This window comes from Cyclopterus lumpus, chromosome 17 (genome assembly GCF_009769545.1).
Source record: "Cyclopterus lumpus isolate fCycLum1 chromosome 17, fCycLum1.pri, whole genome shotgun sequence".
Taxonomy (NCBI): domain Eukaryota; kingdom Metazoa; phylum Chordata; class Actinopteri; order Perciformes; family Cyclopteridae; genus Cyclopterus; species Cyclopterus lumpus.
In genome coordinates this window covers 2,024,697-2,037,506 of record NC_046982.1, presented here as the reverse complement: position 1 = coordinate 2,037,506, position 12,810 = coordinate 2,024,697, and the positions used below count along the sequence as shown (strand labels likewise).

Here is a 12,810-nt window from a genome sequence, read left to right as displayed (position 1 = left end):
GAAGAGGGTTCTGTGGGAAGACCTCCAAATGCTCAATGTCAATGCCACATGCAAGAACAAGGTTGAGGGTGTGGCCAAAGCAGTGAGTGGGTTTCTATACTCTGACAGAAGCCAATTGAATCCAACAGTGAGATAAATAGAGCACTAAGGCATGAATATTAAAATCTCCTACAAAAAAAACATTTTCATGTTTTAAGGACTAAACTTGATAAAAACTCTGAAAATTCAGATATAAATTCTGAATATGGACCTGGTGGCCGGTACAGTATAACAAATATAATTGTCTGTAATGTTTTCCAGGTTGGATGTGAAAGACTAAGAACAAGGCTTTCAAGTGAGTTGTAGTTTAATTTAGGTTTAGGATTCATTAATAGGCTTGAGTCAAAGATGGCTGCTACTCCACCTCCTTGGCCGGTGCTTCGAGGAATGTGAATATTAATATGACTTGGAGGAGTTTATTCATTTAGGCTGACATATTCTTCATGACTCAGCCAGGTTTCAGTAAGACACAATAAATCAATGTGATTGTCTGATATTAAATAATTTACTAATACAGCTTTAGATGACAGAGATTTAGTATTTAGCAGTCCATATTTAATTCTCCTGTTTTGTTGCACTGCTGAAATAGTGTTGTTAACCTTTATGATGTTATTTTGTATGACTACAACTATGACTACAATGAGACCTGCTCCATCCAACATTTCAATTCAATTCAGTTTATTTTATATAGCCCAATATCACAAATTACGAATTTGCCTCAGAGGGCCTTACAATCTGTACATTTACGATATCCCTGTCCCAGGACCTCAAATCAGATCAGGAAAAAAAACAAATAATAGAAAAAAGTACTACATTACATTCGTATTATTATCTGTTCGTCGCCCAGAGTCAAAAATACATTTCCACGTTTTCCAACGCGCCCTCGAGCCTGCGAGACATGATGCTGTCATTTAATTGGCTGACGTGGCGGAGTCAGAAACACTCTGAATCGTAACTTGTAGAAAGAGAGCTGGCCGGACTCACGGTAAGCTACTAAATACAACAGGAAATGATAAAGCCTCATATTAGTATTTTGTTTGGTCTCAGCATTGATATTGTTGACCCTGTTGTGCTTTGAAGATAGGAAAATGCCAACAAAAAAGAAGAAAGATATCCGATTTTATTCACCACCCAGAGGGTAAGTAGCTATCAAGAAGCCCAGGTTGTTGTTAATTGATATAATGAGTTGTAAGTTAATTTAGGTTTAGGATTTATTAATAGGCTTGAGTCAAAGATGGCTGCTACTCCACCTCCTCGGCCGGTGCCTCGAGGAATGTGAGTATTAATATGACTTGGAGGAGTTGATTCATTTAGGCTGACCTATTCTTCATGGCTCAGCCAGGTTTCAGTAAGACACAACAAAATCAATGTGATTGTCTGATATTAAATCATTTACTAATACATCTTTACATGACAGAGATCTAATATTTAGGAGTCCTCATTTAATTATCCTGTTTTGTTGCACTGTTGCAGTAGTGATGTTAACCTGTATGAGGTTATTTTGTAGGACTCCTCTTCTGGTTACTTTTGATTTAATTAATTTAAGTGGCCGTGGGACAGACACAGTCTCTATAGAGTTAAGGTTAAGGGTGGGTAACTGCTCGGATGGAAGTGCAGAGAAGGGTGGAAGACTACAACTCTGCTTCTGCTTCCTGATCTGAACTCTGGGTCATGGATTAAGTCCGTTAATCAACTTGGCCATGTTTGCAGAAATGAGACGCGCTCCATCCCAAGTGGGATGAATGCCGTCTCGACTCATCAGATCAGGCTTTCCCCAGAAAGTCTGCCAGTTATCTATGTAGCCCACATTGTTTGCTGGGCACCACCTGGACAACCAGCGGTTGAATGACGACATGCGGCTATACATGTCATCATTGATCAGATTGGGGAGAGGGCCAGAGAAAACTACGGTGTCCGACATTGTCTTGGCATAAGTACACACCGATTCCACATTAATTTTAGTGACCTCCGACTGCAGCAGTCGGAGTCATTACCGCCGGCGTGTATTATAATCTTACTCTAACTACGCTCATCTTTAGCCAGCAGTTTTAAACAAGATTCAATGTCGCCCGCTCTGGCCCCCGGGATGCATATGACTTTGGTGGAAATAGATCTGCCTACATAGTTGCAAAATATTGTTTGGTTAGAAATATTAAATAATATTCTATTTCTATGATTGTTTGCCTTAACAGCATTCATTCATTCATTAACAGGGGGGGCGGGCTAACTAACGTAACTGTCTGAGCTTCAATGGTGCGGAGCCGTGCATCTAACCCACTTAGAACTGCCTCCAACCTAGCAAATGAACTACACTTGTTGCATGTAACGTTATCATTAAGGGAGGCAGAGGAATAGCTATACATGAGACACTCTGAGCAAGAGGGAGCAGCAGGGGGAGAGGAGGAAAACATTGCGAGCTGCTAAACTGGCAACCGGAAGTGATGCAATACGCTTACCGGAAGAGAGAGAGCGATGCGTTCAGGAACCTCAGCCTAGTATACACTTATATAGTATCTACTTGTTCTGAAAGAGTTGAGATAGTTATTTTAGATCTGACATACATACAGTGAAGGAAAGCCCACTGACATATAGAGTCTGCTAAACTTGTTTCAAAACATAAATGTACAGACAAAGAAAAAGAAAACATAGGTTTTTATTGAAAACACCATGACAACATTAACACAAAAATGTTAAAAAGAAAAATGCTGCAAATTTGATGATTAGTGCTAATGTAATATCTTCTCTTTTTTTTAATCTTACACAACTGATAATTTGTAGAGTTAGAGTTCATAGAGTTTTAAATGTTACAACGGTAGTGGTTAGATATGACGGTTAATGATTTCCTAAAAATGTGTACAAACATTGTGTGATGAAAAAAATGCTACATATGTGCTTCATACAAAACTGTCAAATATATTTACAAAAATACATGTGATACTTCTGACGTTCAATTGTTGAAATTAACAGAACTAAATGTTGCATGTTTAAATCTATCTGTGTTTCCTACCATCTATTGTGAGTAATAATTAACATTGATATGTGATCAGACACTTCACATATTATTAAAAGGTGATCTGTGCAAATTAGTTACTCAGGAAGTTTATATCAAACAAGTAGCCCTTCGTATTATTTTGTACCCTTGAAGTAGCTCTCAGTTTCAAAAAGGTTAGGGTTATCTAGTCGTAGTCGGTGAAAGTCACTGAGCTGTGTGATCCTACGGGTGATATGTATAAATATACTGTGTGTATATATATATATATATATATATATATATATATATATATATATGTGTATATATATATATATATGATATTAATGTTATGAACCCAAACACGAGGGCATTAGATGTTCCGACGTTTGTGGGATTCCCACAACAAGTATAAAGCAGAAATAGTGGTTATTTCTTCCATGGTGGATGGCGGGTGTTATAACTGTTTCCATGGAGATAAGCCACGCCACCTCTCCAGCGCGAGTGAAGTGAATGAATTGATTTGATTTTGCCATGATTATGGTCTGGAATTCTTCAAATACGTTCATGATCATCTCCTGCTCAGCGGAGAAAAAAAGAGTCTCTTCCTTTAACAAGACGGTTTGAGGGCGGATCAGCCTTTGAGAAACTGGGATAGCCTGATGTCAATCATTGTGTTAATTTAAGCTGGCTAATAGGACATTTGATCGACTTAGTTGAGCCACGTACGAGAAATAGGGCCCTGGCGGACACAAACACGACTGAAAAGGAAAAGTAATACTAATGTTATGTGTTGTGGAAATTCATCATGTTGCTCTTTTTAGATGATACTTGAATTGCTTAACCCTGAACATGCAAGACAGACAAAAATTCCTACGAACTAATGTGTATAAAGATTCTGTTAACCTTTTTCTTGTCGTTAGACCTCTGAACCATCTGTGGGGAAATAGCTATATCAATACAGCTGAAGTATTCCAAGTGTCAATAAGTGTATTGCAAGTGTTCAAAGACATTTAAGAGTTTTCACATCACTTTGTTTCTCTAAAGGAAATTTAAAAGGTTGATTTTCATATCATTATGTTTCTGCTGGCTGTTAATAAAAGGGACTGTATGCTAACGTGTTACCTATAACTATTTGTCTGCAGCATTGTTGTAACTTTGCCATGTGGTTAAAAGAGAGAGGCCTACATGTCATTGTCAATGCTTGGATTGGGAAATCACGCCAATTCCCCACCAGGCATCAAAATCTCACCTGAGTGTGAGATTGTGGTTCAAACCAAAACACTGCTGCCTCATTGGACGGGAGCCATGGGTACCCCAGGGAGTCCCTGTGACACAGCCATGACATCACTAAGGCTTTATAGACGTTGCAGTTTATTTTTACTTTTTGATTTACTTTTACACGTTTTATGCCATCCTATGCGACTTATGTTGCTAAAGCGAGGTGAAACAACGTGCCTTTAAAGAAATAACATGAGGTAATAGTTCTACATTTGCTGGTCGAACAACAGACAATTTTTGGATCCTGAAGGAGAAACGGATAACTTGCCCTGTTCTTACGTTAGTATTCGCTGTTGTCTCTGTCGCCAGACGAGAATCAGTATGCCGCTTGACCTCCCGACAGAGTGTGGTCACGGTCCCTGGTCCTAGGCAGGAGAAATTCCGCCGAACAAGTCAGTCGGAAGAAATGTACCAACCACTACAAAGGTAAGGCTCTTGTCTGGGCAGAGACAGGTCATAATGTGTTTGTAACCTTTTTGGTGTTTAGTTATCTGTGCTATTTCAGAATCAGTGACAGGATAAATATAAAAAGACATTAAAGACAACAGGGTAGCAACATGTATGTACAATATAAAAAATAACAACAATGACAATAAATAATAGCAATAGTGCAAGTAGTGCAGATGGAAGTGATTAGGTGTTCATCAGAGTGACGGCCAGTGGGAAGAAGCTGTTCCTGTGTCTGGTGGTTTTGGCGTACAGTGCTCTGTAGCGCCTACCAGAGGGAAGGAGTTGGAACAGCTTGTGTCCAGGGTGTGAAGGGACTTTAGTGATCTTTCCAGCCCGCTTCCTGACTCTGGAGGTGTACAAGTCCAGGATGGAGGGCAGGCTGGAACCAATAGTTCTCTCAGCAGACCTGACTATGCGTTGTAGTCTGTCTCGGTCCTGTTTGGTCCAAACCACACAGTGATGGAGGAACGGAGAACAGACTGGATGATAGCAGAGTAGAACAGGATCAGCAGCTCCTGAGGAAGGCTGTAGTTCCTGAGCTGGCGCAGGAAGTACAACCTCTGCTGGGCCTTTTTCCATATGGTGTTGATGTTAGAGGCCCACTTCAGGTCCTGGGAGATTGTGGATCCCGGAAACCTGAAGGTCTCCACCGCAGACACAGTGCTGTTGAGTATGGTGAGGGGGGGTAATGTTGGGGGGCTCCTCCTAAAGTCCATTGTCATCTCCACAGTTTTGGGCTTGTTCAGCTTGTTGAGAATGAAATACCTAGAAACGTTAGTTAGAACCCCGGCACCATCATAAGGCCTTGACACACTGGTTAGAATAGTCACTCGGCACATAATAGACACTGTTTAGAGATAAGCACACGAACAATAACGCTACGTAGACTCTCCTCCGCACAGTTCTCAGGGACTCAGTTAGATAGCAGGAGGCTGCTCGAAGGAGCGATGCCTGTGTTGACGAACTGTCTGCACATCGTGTCAGATAAAGAACACCTGCTAACTGACCCCTCTGAAACTGAGAGACTATGCCCCCGCTTCGCACAAAAGATTGCACAACATACACACACACTGATCTGCTACCCCACCTGGAGGCCAGATGATCCGTGAGCCTAGAGGGCGGGACCGCCCGGTGCTCCAAATGAGGCTCTCAGGAAGTCTAAACCAGAGCCGCCTCCACCATATAGTCGACCAATCAGAAATTTGATGTGCTATTTTTAGCTAGATTCAGGTCCATGCATGTTTAACTGCTGGACATAATACTCCTGTTACGATTGAATAAATGTTAATTGATTTTAATTTGCTTGTCTCAAGTCCTGATTTCACTACCACGACAAGCTCCAGGTTGTTCTGACCGCACCAGAGGACCAGCTGTTCAACCTCCCGTCTGTACGCAGACTCATCACCGTTCCTGATGAGGTCGATGACCATTGTGTCGTCTGCGAACTTCAGGAGTTTAACAGACAGATGCCCTGACGTGCAGTTGTTGGTGTAGAGGGAGAAGAGCAGTGGGGAGAGCACACATCCCTGGGGGGCGCCAGTGCAGATAGACCGGGTGCTGGATGTGATTTTTCCCAGCTTCACCTGGTGCGTCCTGTCTGTCAGGAAGTTAGTGGTCCACTGACAGGTGGAGGCGGGTACGCTAAGCTGTGAGAGTTTATGGTGAAGTACCTCCGGGATGATGGTGTTGAACGCTGAGCTGAAGTCCACAAACAGGACCCTTGCATACGTCCCTGGGGAGTCTAGGTGTTGCAGCACATGGTGCAGTCCCATGTTTGCCTACCGACCAGTTTAGGCAAACTGCTGGACCTGTGATGTCCTTCAGACGGGTCATCACCAGTCTCTCAAAGGATTTCATGACCACAGACGTCAGGGCAACGGGCCTCTAGTCATTCAATCCTGTGATGGAGGATTTCTTGGGGACCAGGATGATCATGGAGTGCCTGAAGCATGATGGGACTTCACACAGCTCCAGTGATCAGTTGAAGATCTGTGTGAAGATGGGGGCCACCTGGTTGGCACAGACTTTCAGGCAGGAGACACACCGTCTGGGCCCGGAGCCTTCCTGACCTTCTGTCTGTGAAAGAGCCGACTCACATCCTCTTCGCAGATCCTCAGTGCCGGAATGGGGTTGTTTGGGAGAGGTGAGAAGGAGGCAGAGAGTGTAGGTGGTTGTTTGATGATGGGGCAGTTGGGGGGTTGAAGTGGGCTTATCAAACCTGCAGTAGAAGACGTTCAGGTTGTCAGCCAGTCAGTGATATTCCTCAGTGTGGGGGGATGGTCTCCTGGAGTTTTGTGAGTACTTCCAGGCCTCTCCAAACTGACGAGGGGTCGTTGGCTGAAAAACTTTTTTCCAGTTTTCCAGTGTAGCTCTTCTTAGCTACCTTGATCTCCCTCGTCAGTGTGTTTCTGGCTTGGTTGTACAGAGTCCTGTCCCCACCTCTGTAGGCCTCCTCTTTAGCCTGACAAAGCTGCCTGAGTCTTGCAGTGAACCAGGGTTTATTGTTATTGTATGTGCAGAAGGTTTTAGTCGGCACACACATGTCCTCACAAAAACTAATGTATGATGTCAGTGAGCTCATCTTATAGCAGCAGCCTCAAAAACACTCCAATCAGTGGAGGCCAAGCAGGACTGTAGCTCCAGCTTGGCCTCATTGGTCCATCTCCTCATAGTCTTCACCACAGGCTTTTCAGATTTTAGTTTCTGCCTGAAGGACGGGAGAAGATGAACCAGACAATGGTCAGAGAGTCCCAATGCTGGATGAGGGACTGAGCGCTATGCGTCCTTTAGCACAGTGTAGCAGTGGTCCAGTGTGTTTTTGTCCCTGGTGCTACACTTAATATGCTGTCTGTATTTAGGCTGAGGTTTGCTCTGTTGAAGTCTCCAAGAACAATGAGCAGGGAGTCTGGGTGTTTGTGCTCCATGTTGGTGATCTGCTCAGCCAGGTGTTGGAGGGCCTCACTCACACAGGCCTGAGGTGGGATGTAAACATGTTGGTGATCTGCTCAGCCAGATGTTGGAGGGCCTCACTCACACAGGCCTGAGGTGGGATGTAAACATGTTGGTGATCTGCTCAGCCAGGTGTTGGAGGGCCTCACTCACACAGGCCTGTAAACACCGGCCAGAATGAATGAGGAAAACTCTTGCGGTGAATAAAATGGTTTACAGTCTATTAAAAGTGTTTCTAAGTGAGGGCTGCATGATTCCTTCAACACTGTGACATCTGTACACCAACCTTCGTTGATATAAAAGCAGATTCCGCCTCCCCTTGTTTTCTCCGACAGAGCAGTTACGCGGTCCGCTCGGAGGAGTTGGAAGCCCGGCAGATGTAGTGCGCTGTCCGGGATGTGCGCACCGAGCCAGGTTTCGGTGAAGCACAGGGCGGCAGATCTGCTAAAGTCCGTGTTTGCTTTGTTTAGAAGCAGCAGCTCATTCATCTTGTTCGCCAGAGAGCGGATGTTCGCCAGGTGAATGGACGGGAGCGCAGTTCGGAATCCCCGCTGACGCATTTTAAAAAGCGCTTCTGCACGTTTTCCCCGTCGGCGTCTCCGGCAAATCGTACTTGTTTATTTGAAGAAGAGCTTTGCGAAAGCAACACGTTGCCAGCTTGTTCTAGGTTGCTTTTATTGCAAAATTCTGGAAACTGAAACAGGAAGCCGTTCATATTCGTTCAGCACACATTGAAGCACCCAGGTTCTTTTCCCAACAAATGCTGATTTCGTCTCTCTGATCAACTGTTTTCTATTTCAGTCATGTAGAAGAAATATATACATTACACTGTTGGCAAATAACTTGAGACACATAGGCTTTTATTACTTTATCGGTTTAACTTTTGACGCATGCGCAGTAAGACACCCTGAGGACAGTGACCCTAGAGTGGAAAACACAGGAGAAGCCTCAACCACAGTGGAAAGCTACAAGCAAGGACTCAAGGTTAGTTGAGAAGCACCCACTGATAACAGAAAACGAGAAGACAGACGGTGTCTTACTGATGCTCATACACATAGAACAAAGAATGTGTCCCAACCCCAATGCTGAGAAAACAGTTACAGCCAGTTCTCAGGAGCTGCACCCGCCTCTCCCCCGCGCCCGGTCCCAGCACACACACTGCCCTTATCATTGACCAGGGCAAAGGAGAGGAAGATACAAAGCGGCATCCCAGCTGTTAGTCAAGGGCACCCCATCCTGCAAACTGGAGTATGCCAGCTCCGACTACGCCCCCACCCTTGCACCCCGACAACATGCACACACACTGATTGGATGAAGACCACAACCAATGGACGTGAGCCAGTGTGGGTGGAAATACCCAGTGCTCCAACCAGGCCGCTTCTAGCTAAAATAAGCTTTGCCTGCTACAATAGTCTTAACCAATAGGACCTCACAAGAGGAATCCTTTTTGAAGCTTCCGCGCACACTGTTTAAGCGCCTTGTTTCCGGACACTCAACCCTGTTGAATGTTTTGATTAGGACCGTGCACGTTTTAACTCTGCCTTTTTGCTAGCTGAATAAATACTTGTGATTTTACCTCTCGACTCCGCTCGTCCGTTAAAAGCCTGAGCCGCACACTTGTTCCCTGCGTTCCGACGCACAACAGTCATCAGTCTGGTGGAATTATTATAGTTTTTTTTCTTCCTTGTACAAAACAAACCCCTTGACACAAAACGACTTTCTATAACCTAAAATCAGGAAAAGAGCATTCAAACGAGCGTCGGAGCTCTTGGAACTGCGTGTGACACATCTCGTCTGTCCTCCACTCAGCCCTCACTCACCTGGAGACAGAGCTCTTCTATGTGAGAAGGCTGTTCTGAGATTTCAGTTCAGCAATCAGCAGTCATCTCTCAGCCACTGATAAGAAAACTAGACCTGTTGGGCCTAAGCAACTCATTGTGTAACTGGAACCTACACTTTGTCACTGAGAGACTTCAGTCAGCAAGGATTGGCAGTAACACACTGCAACCCTCATACAACTATTAGTATGATTTTCTAATTTTTCCTGCAAAAGTCAGGAACACGTGTCAATGAACACAGTCTTCTGAAAAAAACACCCATCTTCAAAGGAAATTACTCAAGCTTGACTTCTTGTTTCAGACCATGATTCACATGAGAGATCTTTCAGCCAGGAGACCAACGTTTTTACCTGTTTGTTGGTCCCATCCACCTCCCCTCCATCTCTCACTGTGTAGACTTTTGTGTTCTTTATACTTCCTTGTTCATCATTACGTGGCTAACATATGAAATGGAGCTCTAGCGCAAGTTAAGTCAGGAAGACCATACCCCTCAGCCCGCCATCTATTCCTCACATTCCTGCCTCCCACATGCTCACGCATTGTTTACTTGCTGTCATCGTCCTGCACCGTCAATCATGACACCAGCTGCGCAGATCAGCTGATCCCCTCTATCCAATCAGCACAAGGAAACAATTTAAACATGACTGTCTCTCTACCTTCAGTTCTTTTATGCTGCTGTTACGCACCCCTCCACCTCCCCATCTCCGCCCAGTCTCCACGGATCCATCAGCTTCATCAACTCATCAGCCACCACCAGGTCTGGACTCCACGGGGGGATCTATCTCGTTGCTGATCGGGGCGTCGGCCCTCAATTGCAAATCTCCCCGCAGAGTCCAAGCGCCAAAGACTCTGAGACTTCATCATTTCATATCATCTGTTAACAATAACATGCATCCTTTCTTTATCTAAACGGTCTCTCCTTGATTGAAATACATTCGTGGGCCTCAGCCTGGGGACCCCTGCTTTTCACTGTGCCGACTGTGACTGTGCACCACCTTACAGTTCCAACCACTTTTTGACAAATTTGCTGATGACACAACTTTAGTTGGTCACAGAAGCAACAATGATGAAATAAACTACAGGAATGACGTGAACCAACTGGCCACGTGGCCATGTAGTGGAAACAAAGAAGATTGTTGTTGATGTCTAGAGAGCCCACACCAAACATCCCTCGCTGACCATCAGCAGCACGGAGGAGCTCTCTGAGACAAATTGCACCACATCACTGGACAAATAGCCCAGCACTCTGGCCAGCTGCATCCCAGCAGGGTTTGAGAGCTTCACATAGCAGCAGAGCATAGAGAATACAGCTGGTGCCTCACTCTTCTCCCTTCTGGACATGGACAACACCCACTTAGTCCACAAAGCCACCAGCATTTTAGTGCCCCCACCCATCCCTTACACAGCCTCCTCATACTCCTGCCATCTGTAAGAAGATCCCAGATGGAAAAGCCTACTCCACCAGACTGGATCAAAGCTTCATACGTCAGCTGTCTGGATGCTGACATGCCCCTTCTGCCCCCAAAACGTCTCCCCCATCCAACAAAGCCACACAGCAGCACAATCTTTCAACAAACACATGCCTACACTCAGTCCTAACACTTTGTACTGTGCACACTTTCCAGGGCCCAGTGCTGAAGAAGGACAATATTTGTTCTCTCCCTTCTGCCCCACCCATCCCGTGATTGAAAGACGGACCTGCTAACCACTGACCCACAGTCGCCCTGCATCATATCGAGTGTTGAGGGTCATGTTAGGTTTCCACTGTAGAAACATTTTTGTTTTGTTGCAAGGAAAGAGTCATGCTGCGTTATGATTTGTCTTTTATTTACGTTTCTGCACACATCATTGCAGTTTGTAAGATAAAGTTGTTTAGCCCTGCTTTTCCAACTGCAGATATATTACACAAGAACTGCCTCCTTATCTTTAATCTCTACTGACTCCTAAAGATCAGTAGCTGCAACTAGACACATTAGGGACCCTCATCCTGGCATTGAACAACACTGCTATACTATAGTTTTGTATTAATATATCAATAATATCCTTGATTGATAATATATTTTTGAGTTTTTGCATTTTTGTTTTGTAAAACTTTGTGTACAACTTTTATACTGCCATCATCGCCAGGACTCTAGGACAAAATAAATAGAGGTCAGATAGAAATAATGTTTACTTACCTTTCCAACATACTGTGGTTCTGATCCCATGTACTCCTCCAGGACAAAGAACTGGTTCCACACCCATCCTCTTTTAATACGCTGGACCCTAAACTTCCCATGTCTCCTTAGCCTTGTCCTGCTCACTAATGATGTCACTTTCCCCAAAGATGCTGTCACATTTTTGGCTCCAGTCCCTGCTCTGGCTGACATCACCCCAGCCTTAGTTCTGCTCTGGAGGAGAGCCTGCAGGGGGATTTGGGAGCTGTAGTCCAACAGGAAATAGGAGCACAACAGAAGCATAGCATAATCCCTTGTGATCATCAGGGAGTATTGCTGTTAAACAATTTAGTGGAAAGTTACAAAGCTGGTTAATTCCTAGTTGGATATGGACATGCATCCAAACGTCTATTTCCCCTGAAGGTGGACAAAGTGTTTAAATTCCAAGATGATGAGAGGAATCTGTCAATCCACTGTCCTTGCTGAAGTGTGATAGTTACTGGAAATCATTATGTTGGATAAAGGAGACACTTTGGTTTTAAGTTTTGTCAGAGAGTTGTGTTTAGAGTGGAAAGTCTTGGTCTGTTTTGATGATATCCAGAGGATGGACTGGAGAGATTCAGAGTTGGACGTCAGACGTCTTTTCTTCACTTCATTCAGTCCCCAGCTTAGAAACCTGGAGGAAATGGTGAACATAACAGTATTGAGAGTTTGTTCTTGACTAGTAGAAATCTCATCTCGAGCAGATGGAGTTTTTATAAGTCGCCATATGCTACCATGTGATCAAAGTTTCATAATTAGCTGTGCTATCTCTACAACAAGTGAGCAATTTATCACATTTGTATCACAGGAAACATCACTTTATCTTCGTGAACTGTAATCTGACAACAGTGCAGAGCTTTGTTTTTAATATTTGGAGTGTGGAATCAGGGCCACCTTCCTGTTTGTGGCTCAACATCCACACGGCACATTATCCTAGTTTATATAACATTCAATTTATGAAAGGTAACCTGACATTCATTAATGTGTGAGGTAATAATGAATATTTATAAATATATTTGTGTTTAAAAGCAGAATAGCTCTGCATTAAAAAAAAGTGCGGTATGGCACTGTGATTATCTCCCTTTGG

The 12,810-nt window shown here is 44.1% G+C and overlaps 1 protein-coding gene across 1 annotated transcript in view; it reads right to left on the bottom strand.

Moving 5' to 3' along the window:
- The window catches only part of cdh12a (cadherin 12, type 2a (N-cadherin 2)), a 65,507-nt gene extending 53,502 nt beyond the window's left edge, over nucleotides 1–12,005 (bottom strand). Inside the window, exon 1 of the mRNA XM_034556107.1 lies at nucleotides 11,703–12,005. Within this exon, the coding sequence (XP_034411998.1) occupies nucleotides 11,703–12,005 (303 nt within the window). The remainder of the gene's footprint in view (nucleotides 1–11,702) is intronic.
- Between the last annotated feature and the right edge of the window lie 805 nt (nucleotides 12,006–12,810).